Raw genomic sequence first — 17,414 nt, 5'->3', positions numbered from 1 at the left:
GAGTTCTGAACCTCAGAAATTGTGCACAGGTTTAAAAAAAGAGGTGGAAAAATAAAACTGTCCCCTAATTTTATTCTGTATTTGATCCTGGTGAACTGTTGTGCTTTGTTATTTTAGCAGGGGTGGGGGACTTGAACGAACGCGATGTTAGCACAGTGGTTCGCACTGCTGCCTCACAGTGCCAGGAACCCGGGTTCGATTCCTGGCTTGGGTCATTGTCTACACGTTCTCCCCATGTCCGCGCGATGATAATAAATCAAATCAAGATGTGTGGGTTGGTTGGATTGGCCGTGCTAAATCGCTCCTTAGTGTCAGGGGGGCTAGTAGGGTAAATATCTGGGGGGTTTCGGGTGACAGGGCCTGGGTGGGATTGTTGTCGCTGCAGGCTTGATGGACTGAATGGCCTCCTTCTGCGCTACCAGGATTCTATCCTGAGGCACCGTGTCGGAATGTAGGAAGACTGGGATGGGATGGCGAAATTCCAGACTTCAGGAAGACAGTGTGGTGAGACTTGACAGGTGAAGGGAGTCTCCACCTGGCGCTGGGGTTAACAACTGGGATCCTCGTTGTGCCGGTTAAATTGATTGACCTTATTTCAGACTCGACTTTGCTTTTTGATTTAGATTGGAGGGGTTGTGGGGGGAGAGATGTGTATGTGTGTGTGTGTCGGCGTGGGGGTTGGCAATTAGGGCATTGTACAGCCGTCCCAGGTCGCTGCCAGACTGTAACGTTTAAAGCGTCGAGGTTCTGAGCTCGTGGCTCTTGCGTTTTAACTTCTCCGGGTTGTTTGAGGCCATCTGCGAGAAATCCCGGAAAATGTCGTTGTACGTCTCATCCCCTGAAAGGCCAAGCGAGAGAGAGGGAGAGAAATTAAAAAAAAGAGTCAGAAAGGGGACAGTCTGAAATCCTACCAGCCCTCAGAGCAGTCACAAATACATAGGAGACAGTCACAAAGGTTTAGGGGAGTGAAATCCCCTGCTGTGATAAGTGGAGGTGAAGCAAGCTGTGAACTTTTGCTCCCAATCCAATCACCTTCCGTTCCATTTGCTGCACACTGGGTCTGGGCCAGGACACAAATGATGTGGAACACTGAACAAGCTCTCAACCACCACCCCGTCTCCCCCATCCCCGCCCACCCTCTAGCAGCATCCCCTCCCCACACCTCCCACAATCTCTCCACCAACAACCACCCCACAAGCTCTTCACAGCAGCTTATTAACATCCCTCTTGACTGAAGTAAACTTTGGTAAGTGACATAGAGCATTGGGCACAGGGAGACAGAGACACAGGCATACCCAGGCACAGGGATATGCTGGGCACAGGGTCACAGTGTTACCCGGAATCAGGGATACGCAGGCTCAGGGATACCCGGATACAGGGACATGGGGATACCCGGACACGGTGTTACCCGGAATCAGGGATACAGAGGCACAGGGATACCTGGATACAGGGACACAGGGATACCCAGACACAGTGTTACCCGGAATCAGGGATACACAGGCACAGAGATACCTGTACAGGGACATGGGGATTCAGGGACACAGTGTTACCTGGAATCAGGGATACAGAGGCACAGAGATACCTAAATACAGGGACACAGGGATACCCGGACACAGCGTTACCCGGAATCAGGGATACACAGGCACAGGGATACCTGTACAGGGACATGGGGATACAGGGACACAGTGTTACCTGGAATCAGGGATACACGGGCATGCAGATACCTGAATACAGGGACACAGGGATACGCGGACACAGTGTTATCCGGAATCAGGGATACACAGGCACAGAGATACCCGGGTACAGGGACACAGTGTTACCCGGAATCAGGGATACACAGGCACAGGGATACCCGGATACAGGGACACAGTGTTACCCGGAATCAGGGATACACAGGCACAGGGATACCCGGATACAGGGACACAGTGTTACCCGGAATCAGGGATACACAGGCACAGGGATACCCTGTACAGGGATATGGGGATACAGGGACACAGGGGCACAGTGTTATCCGGAATCAGGAATACACAGTCACAGGGATACCCAGACACAGCGTTACCCAGAATCAGGGATACACAGGCACAGAGATACCCGGATACAGGGATACTCACCTGTTGGTCCAAAGGCTCCCTCTGCCTCTCGCATCTCCTCATTCATCCGAGCCAACCGAAGCCTGAGAAAGCAGTGTGTAAAATCAGCGGGATTGAGCTGAGCCAGTCAGTCTGACGTAGAGCAGGAAAATCAGACAATAACACACCAGGTGATTCGGCCCATCACACCTGTACCCAGCCCTCTGGTGGAGCCGTCCTATTTCTCCCCACTCACTCCCTTATCTACATAACCCTGAGTTAGGTCCTGCATGTTAAAGAAAAACAATCTCTGTTTGTATGTAGCGTCTTCCTGTGCCTCTGGATTTTAACCGTGATGGTTGAGGAGTAAGTCTTGTTCCAGATAGCAGGGAGAGGCCGTATGGTCCAGTGGCTGTGGGATCTGTTATATCCACCAAGGGCCAGGCTGGGCATTGGGAGACCATGAGACGGCCACAGTCTCAATCCCAAAGCTCAAAACTTCAGGAAAGGTGTCCCACACAAAAGATTTACCAAGCATGGAACTCTCTTCAAAGGATACTGGAAGAGATTAGATAAGCACATGAAATGCCGGCGCATCCAAAATTATGGAGTCAGTGCTGGAAAATGGGATTAGAATAGAGTCATAGAAGTTTACAGCATGGAAACAGGCCCTTCGGCCCAACTTGTCCATGCTGCCCCTCTTTTAACCACTAAGCTAACCCCAATTGACCACGCTTGGCCCGTAACCTCGATACCCATCGTACCCATGTAACTGTCTAAATGCTTTGACAAAATTGTACCCGCCTCTACTACTACCTCTGGCAGCTTGTTCCAGACACTCAGCACCCTCTGGATGAAAAAAATTGCCCCTCTGGACACTTTTGTATCTCCCCCCTCTCAACTTAAACCTCTGCCCTCTAGTTTTAGACTCTCCTACCTTTGGGAAAAGATGTTGACTATCTAGCTGATCTGTGCCCCTCATTATTTTATAGACCTCTATAAGATCACCCCTCAGCCTCCTACACTCCAGAGAAAAAAGTCCCAGTCTATCCAGCCTCTCCTTATAACTCAATCCATCAAGTCCCAGTAGCATCCTAGTAAATCTTTTCTGCACTCTTTCTAGTTTAATAATATCCTTTCTATAATAGGCTGACCAGAACTGTACACAGTATTATAAGTGTGGCCTTACCAATGTCTTGTACAACTTCAACAAGACGTCTCAACTCCTGTATTCAATGTTCTGACTGATGAAACCAAGCATGCTGAATGCCTTCTTGACCACTCTGTCCACCTGTGACTCCACTTTCAAGGAGCTATGAACCCATTGTCTCTTTAGATAGATAGTTGCTGGATGGCTAGCATAGACACAATGGGCCGAAGGGCATCTTTCTTACTGTGATATTCCATGACTCCTGTTCCCCTGTTACCTCCTGCACACCTATGTATCTGCTGACCTCTTCCCTGCTTGGGGACGATGAGTTCCAGGTGGTAGCTTTCCGGGACTGTCTCTGACTGTAACTGGGAAGGAGAATTGGCCGGGATTGGGGAAGGAGGGTAGGGTAGATTGCCCAGTAATTGACAATCAGCCCCACATTTCTGTTGGTCCACTCCACAGCGCCCCTGAGAATTAGACCCAATCCTTCTCAGCTCGGCTCCCCAGGGAAAATGGAAGTGATCATTTAATAGTGGGAACCAAAATCAGAAGGCAATGGCCATGTAGTATTATCGCTGGACTGTTAATCTGGAAACTCAGCCAATATTCTGGGGGCCTGGGTTTGAATCCTGCCAAGGCAGATGGTCATCAGCAGATTCTTAATTCCGGATATTTTTTATTGAATTCAGATTCCACCATCTGCCGTGGGGGGATTTGAACCCGGGTCCCCCAGAACATTAGCTGAGTTTCTGGATTAATAGTCTAGCAGTGATCCCACTGGGCCATCACCTCCTCATTTGTAAGGATGGTGTCCAGTGAATAAGGGACAGCAGGAATGTCTCACACTCGACCTCTGGTCTGTGCTGGGTCAAGGTGGCTTTGGCCAGAGCGATAAATCAGAGTGAGTGTCCATAGGTGGATTGGCCATGCCAAATTGTCCCTTACTGTCCAAAGATGTGCAGGTTAGGTGGATTGGCCATGCTAAATTGCCCCTTAAATGTGCAAATTAGGTGGATTGCCAGTCTAAATTGCCTCTTAGTGCCCAAAGATGTGTAGTTAGGTGGATTGGCCATGCTAAATTGTCCTTAGTGTCCAAAGATGTGCAGGTTAGAGGGATTGGCCATGCTAAATTGCCCCTTAGTGTCCAAAGATGTGCAGGTTAGAGGGATTGGCCATGCTAACTTGTCCCTTCGTGTCCAAAGACGTTCAGGTTAGATGGATTGGACAGTCTAAATTGCCTCTTAGCGCCCAAAGATGTGTGGTTGGGTGGACTGGCTATGCTAAATTGCCCCTAAGTGTCCAAAGATGTGCAGGTTAGGGTGGATTGGCCGTGCTAAATTGCCCCTCAGTGTCCAAAGATGTGCAAGTTAGAGGGATTGGCCATGCTAAATTGTCCCTTAGTGCCCCAAGATGTGCAGGTTAGAGGGATTGGCCATGCTAAATTGCCCCTTAGTGCCCAAAGATGTGCAGATTAGCGGGATTGGCCATGCTAAATTGTCCCCTAGTGTCCAAAGATGTGCAGGTTAGTCGGGTTGGCCATGCTAAATTGTCCCTTAGTGTCCAAAGATGTGCAGGTTAGGTGGATTGGCAATGCTAAATTGCCTCTTAGTGTCCAAAGATGTGTGGTTGGGTGAATTGGCCATGCTAAATTGCCCCTTAGCGTCCAAAGATGTGTAGGTTAGAGGGATTGGCTATGCTAAATTGTCCCTTAGTGTCCAAAGATGTGCAGGTTCGGGGGATTGGCCATGCTAAATTGTCCCTTAGTGTCCAAAGATGTGCAGATTAGGGGGGTTGGCCATGCTAAATTGCCCCTTAGTGTCCAAAGATGTGCAGATTAGGGGGGTTGGCCATGCTAAATTGTCCCTTAGTGTCCAAAGATGTGCAGGTTCGGGGGATTGGCCATGCTAAATTGTCCCTTAGTGTCCAAAGATGTGCAGATTAGGGGGGTTGGCCATGCTAAATTGCCCCTTAGTGTCCAAAGATGTGCAGATTAGGGGGGTTGGCCATGCTAAATTGTCCCTTAGTGTCCAAAGATGTGCAGGTTCGGGGGATTGGCCATGCTAAATTGTCCCTTAGTGTCCAAAGATGTGCAGATTAGGGGGGTTGGCCATGCTAAATTGCCCCTTAGTGTCCAAAGATGTGCAGATTAGGGGGGTTGACCATGCTAAATTGTCCCTTAGTGTCCAAAGATGTGCAGGTTAGGGGGGTTGGCCATGCTAAATTGCCCCTTAGTGTCCAAAGATGTGCAGATTAGGGGGGATTGGCCATGCTAAATTGTCCCTTAGTGTCCAAAGATGTGCAGGTTAGGGGGGTTGGCCATATTAAATTGTCCCTTAGTGTGGACAAAGATGTGCAAGTTAGGGGATTAGCAGGGCAAATGCATGGGGTTGGCACCATGCCAGCACCCACACAGGTGACTGGAGAGAACATCAAACCAGGGTTTCATGAACGACTCACGTCAGGATGGTAACTCTTCACTAACAAATCACCCAGTCACCGCCACTCACTACCTCCCTGCACACACACAGGGTGAGGCAACAGGAGGCCGTGGGGAACTGTTCAGCTACAAACCTTTGGAAGATTGGTGGGGAAGAGGGGGTAGAGAGAGAGGTGGGAAATAAAAAGCTGAGAGAGACTCACAGCGTGACAATGTCAGCATTCGCAGCATCGATCGCAATGGTGATGGGATTCTTGCCGTTCTCATCCACTGCAGTTTGACTGGCTCCCCGTTTTAGGAACAAACAGACCAAGCTGTAATAAAGCACATGGCACAATAAACACGGCATCTCACAGACACAGCCAGCAGCGATGACATCGAAGAATTAGTTTGTGATACATTATCTCCAATTCACCAATAAACCTGCATCAATTCAATAAAGGGTGACATAGTGGCACAGTGGTCATGGTGCCAGGGACCTGGGTTCAATTCCCGGCTTGGGGTCACTGTCTGTATAGAGTCTACACATTCTCCTCATGTCTGCGTGGGTTTTCTCTGGCTGCTCCAGTTTCCTCCCACAGTCCAAAGATGTGCAGGTTAGGTGGATTGGCCATGCTAAATTGCCCCTTAGTGTCCAAAGATATGTAGGTTAGGGGGACTAGCAGGGCAAAAGCATGGGGTTATGGTGATAGAGCAGGGAGTGTACCTGGGTAACATGATCTGTCGGAAAATTGATGCAGACTGGATGGGCCGAATGGCCTCCTTCTGCACTGTAGGGATTCTAGGATTCCAACCTGTCGTTGCAATTGAATATCAATCACATTCTGTGAGGGTAATTGTGTGAGACGGGGCAGTCTCACAGACAGTTAGCACCTACCCAAAGCAGGTGAAATGTGACATTAAACCTGCGGTTAAGTAGCACTGTCGGGTGCTTCAAGTTTTTAGGTGTCCAGATCACCAGCTACCTGTCCTGGTTTCCCCCCCTCATGCTAACACTGTATTATGAAAGCCCCACCAATGCCTCTACTTTCTCAGAAGACTAAGGAAATTTGGCATGTCCGCTACGACTCTCACCAACTTTTACAGATGCACCATAGAAAGCATTCTTTCTGGTTGTACCACAGCTTGGTCTGGGCTCCTGCTCTGCCCAAGACCACAAGGAACTACAAAAGGTTGTGAATGTAGCCCAATCCATCACACAAACCAGGCTCCCGTCCATTGACTCTGTCTACACTTCCCTCAGGAAAAGCAGCCAGGGTAATTAAGGACCCCACACATCCCGGACATTCTCTCTTCCACCTTCTTCCCATCAGGAAAAAGATACAAAAGTCTTAGATCACGTACCAACCGACTCAAGAACAGCTTCTTCCCTGCTGCTGTCAGACTTTTGAATGGACCTACCTCACACTAAGCTGATCTCTCTCTACACCCTAGCTATGACTGTAACACTACATTCTGCATTCTCTCCTTTCCTTCTCTATGAACGGTCTTTGTCTGTATAGTGCGCAAGAAATAATACTGTTCACTGTATACTGATACATATGACAGTAGTAAATCAAATCAAATCAGTTTTAATATGGTAAACCTTTCCAAGGCACAACTCCGGAGCTCAGGGTTGATGCCAGAGGGTTAGAGCTCCCTCGAGAATCATTAACTTTACACCTCCCCCTTACAATTAACTTTCCAAAATGTATAATGTGCATTTGCTTGAATAGAAAATCCTGCATTAACGAAGACAGATTGATTGTGCTGGAGCAGGAGGAAGAATATTATAACGCACATTCTCATTGTCCCACACTATTCACAGGATAACTACGGAACAAAATGCTCATCTCGATGTCAAATATGGTTCACGTGACGTGACACAGTGGCCGAATTCTTCTGGTTTCGCCCATCGCGGGGATCATCAGCTAAAGGTTTGTGACTTTTGAGTAGGAATTCCTGTTGCCAAGACAGGCAGAATTGCAAAATCCCACCCTGTGAATTCCACAATGATTAACAAGATGGTTTGGTGCACAATTTACGCAATCAATACTTATTATCATACAAAAAAGCTGGAATGAAAAATATAAACTGAAATTTTGGGAAAGATTGCAATGTAATTACATGGAAATACATGGGTGTAAAACAGTATATCATAGAATAGAATCCCTACAGTGCAGGAGTAGACTATTTGCCCCCTCGTGTCTGCAACGACTCTCTCCTACCCAGGCCCTATCCACGTAACTCCAAGTATTTACACCACTAAAGCCCCTAACCTACACATCTTTGGATACTAAGGGGCAATTTAGCATGGCCAATCCACCTAACCTGCACATCTTTGGACACTAAGGGACAATTTAGCATGGCCAATCCACCTAACCTACACATCTTTGGACACTAAGGGACAATTTAGCATGGCCAATCCACCTAACCTGCACATCTTTGGACACTAAGGGACAATTTAGCACGGTCAATCCACCTAACCTGCACATCTTTGGACACTAAGGGACAATTTAGCATGGCCAATCCACCTAACCTACACATCTTTGGACACTAAGGGACAATTTAGCATGGCCAATCCACCTAACCTACACATCTTTGGACACTAAGGGACAATTTAGCACGGTCAATCCACCTAACCTGCACATCTTTGGACACTAAGGGACAAATTAGCATGGCCAATCCACCTAACCCGCACATTTTTTTCGGACTGTGGGAGGAAACTGGAGCACCTTGAGGAAACCCATGCAGACACGGGGAGAACGTGCAAACTTCGCACAGAGAATCAGCCAGGTTTGAACCCAAGCCGCTGGCACTGTGAGACAGCAGTGTTAGTCACCGTGATATCCCTCAAATATAGGTGTATATCTGTATGTCAGTATATGTGATTGTATAGAGCATAGAACATTACAGCGCAGTACAGGCCCTTCAACCCTCAATGTTGTGCCGACCTGTGAAACCAATCTAAAGCCCATCTAACCTACACTATTCCAATATCATCCATATCTTTATCCAATGACCATTTAAATGCCCTTAATGTTGGTGAGTCCACTACTGCTGCAGGCAGGATATTCCACACCCTTACTACTCTCTGAGTAAAGAACCTACCTCTGACATCTGTTCTAACCTATTACCCCTCAATTTAAAGCTATGTCACCTCGTGCTAGCCATCACCATCCAAGGAAAAAGGCTCTCGCTATCCCCCCTATCTAATCCTCGGATCATCTTGTATGTCTCTATTAAGTCACCTCTTAACCTTCTTCTCTCTAACAAAAACAGCCTCAAGTCCCTCAGCCTTTCCTCATAAGACCTTCCCACCATACCAGGCAACATCCTGGTAAATCTCTTCTGCACCCTTTCCAATGCTTCTGCAAAGTCAGTATATGTGTGTGTGTGTCAGTGGGAGTGGGTGTATACGAGTATATGTGTGTGTGTGTGTGTGTCAGTAGGAGTGAGTGTATGAGTACATGTGTTTGTGTATGTGTCAGTAGGAATGGGTGTATATGAGTATATGTGTGTGTGTCAGTAGGAATGGGTGTGTATGAGTAGGAATGGGTGTATATATGACAGTAGGAGTGGGTGTATATATGACAGTAGGAGTGGGTGTATATATGACAGTAGGAATGGGTGTATATATGACAGTAGGAGTGGGTGTATATGAGTAGGAATGGGTGTATATATGACAGTAGGAGTGGGTGTATATATGACGGTAGGAATGGGTGTATATATGACAGTAGGAATGGGTGTATATATGACAGTAAGAGTGGGTGTATATGAGTAGAATGGGTGTATATATGACGGTAGGAGTGGCTGTATATATCACAGTAGGAATGGGTGTATGTATGACAGTAAGAATGGGTGTATATATGACAGTAAGAGTGGGTGTATATGAGTAGGAATGGGTGTATATATGACAGTAGGAGTGGGTGTATATGAGTAGGAATGGGTGTATATATGACAGTAGGAGTGGGTGTATATGAGTAGGAATGGGTGTATATATGACAGTAGGAGTGGGTGTATATATGACAGTAGGAATGGGTGTATATATGACAGTAGGAATGGGTGTATATATGACAGTAAGAGTGGGTGTATATATGACAGTAGGAATGGGTGTATATATGACAGTAGGAATGGGTGTATATATGACAGTAGGAATGGGTGTATATATGACAGTAGGAGTGGGTGTATATATGACAGTAGGAATGGGTGTATATATGACAGTAGGAATGGGTGTATATATGACAGTAGGAATGGGTGTGTATATGACAGTAGGAGTGGGTGTATAAATGACAGTAGGAATGGGTGTATATATGACAGTAGGAATGGGTGTATATATGACAGTAGGAATGGGTGTATATATGACAGTAGGAATGGGTGTATATATGACAGTAGGAGTGGGTGTATATGAGTAGGAATGGGTGTATATATGACAGTAGGAGTGGGTGTATATATGACAGTAGGAGTGGGTGTATATATGACAGTAGGAGTGGGTGTATATATGACAGTAGGAGTGGGTGTATATATGACAGTAGGAATGGGTGTATATATGACAGTAGGAGTGGGTGTATATATGACAGTAGGAATGGGTGTATATGAGTAGGAGTGGGTGTATATATGACAGTAGGAGTGGGTGTATATGAGTAGGAATGGGTGTATATATGACAGTAGGAGTGGGTGTATATATGACAGTAGGAATGGGTGTATATATGACAGTAGGAGTGGGTGTATATGAGTAGGAATGGGTGTATATATGACAGTAGGAGTGGGTGTATAAATGACAGTAGGAATGGGTGTATATATGACAGTAGGAATGGGTGTATATATGACAGTAGGAATGGGTGTATATATGACAGTAGGAGTGGGTGTATATATGACAGTAGGATGGGTGTATATATGACAGTAGGATGGGTGTATATGAGTAGGAATGGGTGTATATCTGACAGTAGGATGGGTGTATATGAGTAGGAATGGGTGTATATATGACAGTAGGATGGGTGTATATGAGTAGGAATGGGTGTATATATGACAGTAGGAGTGCGTGTATATGAGTAGGAGTGGGTGTATATATGACAGTAGGAATGGGTGTATATATGACAGTAGGATGGGTGTATATGAGTAGGAATGGGTGTATATATGACAGTAGGATGGGTGTATATGAGTAGGAGTGGGTGTATATGAGTAGGAATGGGTGTATATATGACAGTAGGATGGGTGTATATGAGTAGGAGTGGGTGTATATGAGTAGGAATGGGTGTATATATGACAGTAGGAGTGGGTGTATATGAGTAGGAATGGGTGTATATATGACAGTAGGAATGGGTGTATATATGACAGTAGGAATGGATGTATATATGACAGTAGGAGTGGGTGTATATATGACAGTAGGATGGGTGTATATGAGTAGGAATGGGTGTATATATGACAGTAGGATGGGTGTATATGAGTAGGAATGGGTGTATATATGACAGTAGGAGTGGGTGTATATATGACAGTAGGAATGGGTGTATATATGACAGTAGGAATGGGTGTATATATGACAGTAGGAGTGGGTGTATATATGACAGTAGGATGGGTGTATATGAGTAGGAATGGGTGTATATATGACAGTAGGATGGGTGTATATGAGTAGGAATGGGTGTATATATGACAGTAGGAGTGGGTGTATATATGACAGTAGGAATGGGTGTATATATGACAGTAGGAATGGGTGTATATATGACAGTAGGAATGGGTGTATATATGACAGTAGGAGTGGGTGTATATATGACAGTAGGATGGGTGTATATGAGTAGGAATGGGTGTATATATGACAGTAGGATGGGTGTATATGAGTAGGAGTGGGTGTATATGAGTAGGAATGGGTGTATATATGACAGTAGGAGTGGGTGTATATGAGTGAGCCTGGACCTTTCAGTCACACTGCTGAAGCCCTTTTGTTTCCTTTGTTCAGTTTTTTCCCACCGCTCAGTTTTCTTCTCGAAGCGAATGCCTTTTTCCCCATGGGTGCGGTCCTGTGGGAGTGCTACCAAACACAGGTTCACACCCAGTCACTTCCGGAGTAACGGCAGGGGGGGAGGGGGGGGGGATTTAGGGGGCAGGAATTCCAGAACCCAGGGCCCAGTTGGGTGAAGATATGGCCACCAAACGGGACCCTTGATGATTAGGTCTGCGATTGGAGGGGCCCAGAGATCTGGGTAGGTGGAGAAGGTTCCACAGATGGGGAGGATTGAGGCAGTCGAGGGATTCGATGAAGCAATGTAAGAGTTAAGGCTGCAAACTGAAGATCAGGCCATTATCGAATGATTGGGATGTGTGACACAAGGGAAACTCCCTGCTTTCAGAAACTGAGAAATGAAAGATAAAAACCCCCCAGAATTACAGGTCATCTGGAGGTCAGCGGTGAAACTCAGCCGAGACCACACTTTCCTCAAATAGGTGGCTTCACAAAGTGCCCTCGGGTCAGTAACTCCTCTCAAGGCCACGCAATCTGAGTGATAAGCCGGTTACAAAATAAAACTTAACGTTGGGCTACGTTTAGACAGGGAATCTTGTCCGGGGAACTCGCCACACCCCCACATGTCCGGTACGTAGGGGGATTGTCCAACGGAATCAAGTGTCCTTCGGGCAATTGGGTGGCCACCAAGGACTGAGTGAGGATCCCGATAGTGGTTGGCACTGCTGCTTCGCAGTGCCAGGGCATCGGGTCACAGTCTGCGTGGAGTCTGCACATTCTCCCCATATCTGCATGGGTTTCCTCTGGGTGCTCCAGTTTCCTCCCACAGTCCAAAAGATGTGCTGGTTAGGGTGCATTGGCCGTGCTAAATTCTCCCTCAGTGTACCTGAACAGGTGCCCGAGTGTGGAGACTAGGAGACTTCCACAGTAACTTCATTGCAGTGTTAATGTAAGCTGACTTGACTAATTAGTACATTTTAACTTCACTTCTTGGCCAGCATCAGTAAGAGTGGTGGTTGTGCTGTTGCCATTGGAGACCCTTTGGCACTGCCCCACCCCCAGACAAAAGGGGGAGTGAGGGAGCGATGGGATGGGGGGGTAATTGTGCGAGAGTGGGGGAAGGGAATTGGAGGCAAAGGCTGGGATAGGGTGGTAGCCCATTTCCCAATGCCAGGGACCACCCCTCCCACCCCGATCAGGCACAAGCACCAGGGACCCCAATAAAAGCCCCCTGCCCCAGGAGGACACGGGAGTGTAGAGAGAGCTTCGATATTTGATGGAGGACAGTGTAGAGGGAGCTTTATTCTGTATGTAACCCCGTGCTGTCCCTGTCCTGGGAGTGTTTGATGGGGGGGACAGTGTAGAGGGAGCTTTACTCTGTATGTAACCCCGTGCTGTACCTGTCCTGGGAGTGTTTGATGGGGGGACAGTGTAGAGGGAGCTTTACTCTGTATCTAACCCCGTGCTGTCCCTGTCCTGGGAGTGTTTGATGGGGGGGACAGTGTAGAGGGAGCTTTACTCTGTATGTAACCCCGTGCTGTACCTGTCCTGGGAGTGTTTGATGGGGGGACAGTGTAGAGGGAGCTTTACTCTGTATGTAACCCCGTGCTGTACCTGTCCTGGGAGTGTTTGATGGGGGGACAGTGTAGAGGGAGCTTTACTCTGTATCTAACCCCGTGCTGTCCCTGTCCTGGGAGTGTTTGATGGGGGGGACAGTGTAGAGGGAGCTTTACTCTGTATGTAACCCCGTGCTGTACCTGTCCTGGGAGTGTTTGATGGGGGGACAGTGTAGAGGGAGCTTTACTCTGTATCTAACCCCGTGCTGTCCCTGTCCTGGGAGTGTTTGATGGGGGGGACAGTGTAGAGGGAGCTTTACTCTGTATGTAACCCCGTGCTGTACCTGTCCTGGGTGTGTTTGATGGGGACAGTGTAGAGGGAGCTTTACTCTGTATCTAACCCCGTGCTGTACCTGTCCTGGGAGTGTTTGATGGGGGGACAGTGTAGAGGGAGCTTTACTCTGTATCTAACCCCGTGCTGTACCTGTCCTGGGAGTGTTTGATGGGGGACAGTGTAGAGGGAGCTTTACTCTGTATCTAACCCCGTGCTGTACCTGTCCTGGGAGTGTTTGATGGGGGACAGTGTAGAGGGAGCTTTACTCTGTATCTAACCCCATGCTGTACCTGTCCTGGGAGTGTTTGATGGGGGGACAGTGTAGAGGGAGCTTTACTCTGTATGTAACCCCGTGCTGTACCTGTCCTGGGAGTGTTTGATGGGGGGACAGTGTAGAGGGAGCTTTACCCTGTATTTAACCCCGTGCTGTACCTGTCCTGGGAGTGTTTGATGGGGGGACAGTGTAGAGGGAGCTTTACTCTGTATCTACCCCGTGCTGTACCTGTCCTGGGAGTGTTTGATGAGGACAGTGTAGAGGGAGATTTCCAAATCAGGATCAGTGGTTCACGCTGTGACATGAGGTGCATCTGGTGCTTTGCCAGCCTTACCCGGTGTGCCCGTGGACTGTGGCGTGGTGAAGGGGTCCGCGGCTGTGGATGTCCATCTGGTTCACGTTGGCCCCGTTCTGTAGCAGGAACTCGCAAGCCACCAAAGAACCCTGTGAAGGTCGTGGAGAAGAGAAGCAAAAAACTAAGTCAACATTTTGTCCAAGTATCCCTGACCAGAGTCCTTTATCCCAAAGCTCTGGAGGAGCGGGATCAGGAACTCACTCCGTCTGTTCTGCTTTTGACTTGCTTAGAAACCTGGGCAAAGAGATCAACCTGTGGGTCAAACAACTTCTCCCACTTTCAGTATAGGATGGCAGGGTGACACAGTGGGTTAACACTGCTGTCTCACAGTGACACGGTGACACAGTGGGTTAACACTGCTGTCTCACAGTGACACGGTGACACAGTGGGTTAACGCTGCTGTCTCACAGTGACACGGTGACACAGTGGGTTAACGCTGCTGTCTCACAGCGACACGGTGACACAGTGGGTTAACACTGCTGTCTCACAGTGACACGGTGACACAGTGGGTTAATGCTGCTGTCTCACAGCGACACGGTGACACCGTGGGTTAACACTGCTGTCTCACAGTGACACGGTGACACAGTGGGTTAACACTGCTGCCTCACAGTGACACGGTGACACAGTGGGTTAACACTGCTGTCTCACAGTGACACGGTGACACAGTGGGTTAACGCTGCTGTCTCACAGTGACACAGTGGGTTAACACTGCTGTCTCACGGTGACACGGTGACACAGTGAGTTAACACTGCTGTCTCACAGCGACACAGTGGGTTAACACTGCTGCCTCACAGTGACACGGTGACACAGTGGGTTAACACTGCTGTCTCACAGTGACACGGTGACACAGTGGGTTAACGCTGCTGTCTCACAGTGACACAGTGGGTTAACACTGCTGTCTCACAGCGACACGGTGACACAGTGGGTTAACGCTGCTGCCTCACAGCGACACGGTGACACAGTGGGTTAACGCTGCTGCCTCACAGTGACACGGTGACACAGTGAGTTAACACTGCTGTCTCACAGCGACACGGTGACACAGTGGGTTAACGCTGCTGTCTCACAGCGACACGGTGACACAGTGGGTTAACGCTGCTGCCTCACAGCGACACGGTGACACAGTGGGTTAACGCTGCTGTCTCACAGCGACACGGTGACACAGTGGGTTAACGCTGCTGTCTCACAGCGACACGGTGACACAGTGGGTTAACGCTGCTGTCTCACAGCGACACGGTGACACAGTGGGTTAACGCTGCTGCCTCACAGCGACACGGTGACACAGTGGGTTAACGCTGCTGCCTCACAGCGACACGGTGACACAGTGGGTTAACGCTGCTGCCTCACAGCGACACGGTGACACAGTGGGTTAACGCTGCTGCCTCACAGCGACACGGTGACACAGTGGGTTAACGCTGCTGTCTCACAGCGACACGGTGACACAGTGGGTTAACGCTGCTGTCTCACAGCGACACGGTGACACAGTGGGTTAACGCTGCTGTCTCACAGCGACACGGTGACACAGTGGGTTAACGCTGCTGTCTCACAGCGACACGGTGACACAGTGGGTTAACGCTGCTGTCTCACAGCGACACGGTGACACAGTGGGTTAACGCTGCTGTCTCACAGCGACACGGTGACACAGTGGGTTAACGCTGCTGTCTCACAGCGACACGGTGACACAGTGGGTTAACGCTGCTGTCTCACAGCGACACGGTGACACAGTGGGTTAACGCTGCTGTCTCACAGCGACACGGTGACACAGTGGGTTAACGCTGCTGTCTCACAGCGACACGGTGACACAGTGGGTTAACGCTGCTGTCTCACAATGACACGGTGACACAGTGGGTTAACGCTGCTGTCTCACAGCGACACGGTGACACAGTGGGTTAACACTGCTGCCTCACAGCGACACGGCGACACAGTGAGTTAACACTGCTGTCTCACAGTGACACAGTGACACAGTGGGTTAACACTGCTGCCTCACAGTGACACGGTGACACAGTGGGTTAACACTGCTGTCTCACAGTGACACGGTGACACAGTGGGTTAACACTGCTGCCTCACAGCGACACGGCGACACAGTGAGTTAACACTGCTGTCTCACAGCGACACGGCGACACAGTGGGTTAACGCTGCTGTCTCACAGCGACACGGTGACACAGTGGGTTAACACTGCTGTCTCACAGTGACACGGTGACACAGTGGGTTAACACTGCTGCCTCACAGCGACACAGTGACACAGTGGGTTAACGCTGCTGTCTCACAGCGACACGGTGACACAGTGGGTTAACGCTGCTGTCTCACAGCGACACGGTGACACAGTGGGTTAACACTGCTGTCTCACAGTGACACGGTGACACAGTGGGTTAACGCTGCTGTCTCACAGCGACACGGTGACACAGTGGGTTAACACTGCTGCCTCACAGTGACACGGTGACACAGTGGGTTAACGCTGCTGTCTCACAGCGACACGGTGACACAGTGGGTTAACACTGCTGCCTCACAGTGACACGGTGACACAGTGGGTTAACACTGCTGCCTCACAGTGACATGGTGACACAGTGGGTTAACACTGCTGTCTCACGGTGACACAGTGGGTTAACACTGCTGCCTCACAGTGACACGGTGACACAGTGGGTTAATGCTGCTGTCTCACAGCGACACGGTGACACCGTGGGTTAACGCTGCTGCCTCACAGTGACACGGTGACACAGTGGGTTAACACTGCTGTCTCACGGTGACACAGTGGGTTAACACTGCTGCCTCACAGTGACACGGTGACACAGTGGGTTAATGCTGCTGTCTCACAGTGACATGGTGACACAGTGGGTTAACACTGCTGCCTCACAGTGACACGGTGACACAGTGGGTTAACGCTGCTGCCTCACAGCGGCACGGTGACACAGTGGGTTAACGCTGCTGCCTCACAGTGACACAGTGACACAGTGGGTTAACGCTGCTGTCTCACAGCGACACGGTGACACAGTGGGTTAACGCTGCTGTCTCACAGCGACACGGTGACACAGTGGGTTAACGCTGCTGTCTCACAGCGACACGGTGACACAGTGGGTTAACGCTGCTGTCTCACAGCGACACGGTGACACAGTGGGTTAACGCTGCTGTCTCACAGCGACACGGTGACACAGTGGGTTAACGCTGCTGTCTCACAGCGACACGGTGACACAGTGGGTTAACGCTGCTGTCTCACAGCGACACGGTGACACAGTGGGTTAACGCTGCTGTCTCACAGCGACACGGTGACACAGTGGGTTAACGCTGCTGTCTCACAGCGACACGGTGA

At 49.1% G+C, this 17,414-nt stretch overlaps 1 protein-coding gene across 1 annotated transcript in view; it reads right to left on the bottom strand.

Annotated features, from left to right (window-relative positions):
* Nucleotides 1-442: 442 nt before the first annotated feature.
* LOC145337118 (arf-GAP with coiled-coil, ANK repeat and PH domain-containing protein 2-like) overlaps nucleotides 443-17,414 on the bottom strand; it is a 51,560-nt gene continuing 34,588 nt past the window's right edge. Inside the window, exons 18-21 of the mRNA XM_080181884.1 lie at nucleotides 14,093-14,202; nucleotides 5,863-5,973; nucleotides 2,112-2,173; nucleotides 443-838 (exon numbers count right to left, since the gene is read on the bottom strand). Of these exons, the coding sequence (XP_080038010.1) occupies nucleotides 732-838; nucleotides 2,112-2,173; nucleotides 5,863-5,973; nucleotides 14,093-14,202 (390 nt within the window). The 3' untranslated portion in view covers nucleotides 443-731. The remainder of the gene's footprint in view (nucleotides 839-2,111; nucleotides 2,174-5,862; nucleotides 5,974-14,092; nucleotides 14,203-17,414) is intronic.

The sequence above is a fragment of the Carcharhinus amblyrhynchos genome, unplaced genomic scaffold (assembly GCF_965287045.1).
Source record: "Carcharhinus amblyrhynchos unplaced genomic scaffold, sCarAmb.v2.hapA scaffold_43, whole genome shotgun sequence".
Taxonomy (NCBI): domain Eukaryota; kingdom Metazoa; phylum Chordata; class Chondrichthyes; order Carcharhiniformes; family Carcharhinidae; genus Carcharhinus; species Carcharhinus amblyrhynchos.
The sequence above is the reverse complement of the archived record's forward strand: the minus strand, read 5'-3'. Positions and strand labels throughout refer to the sequence as shown.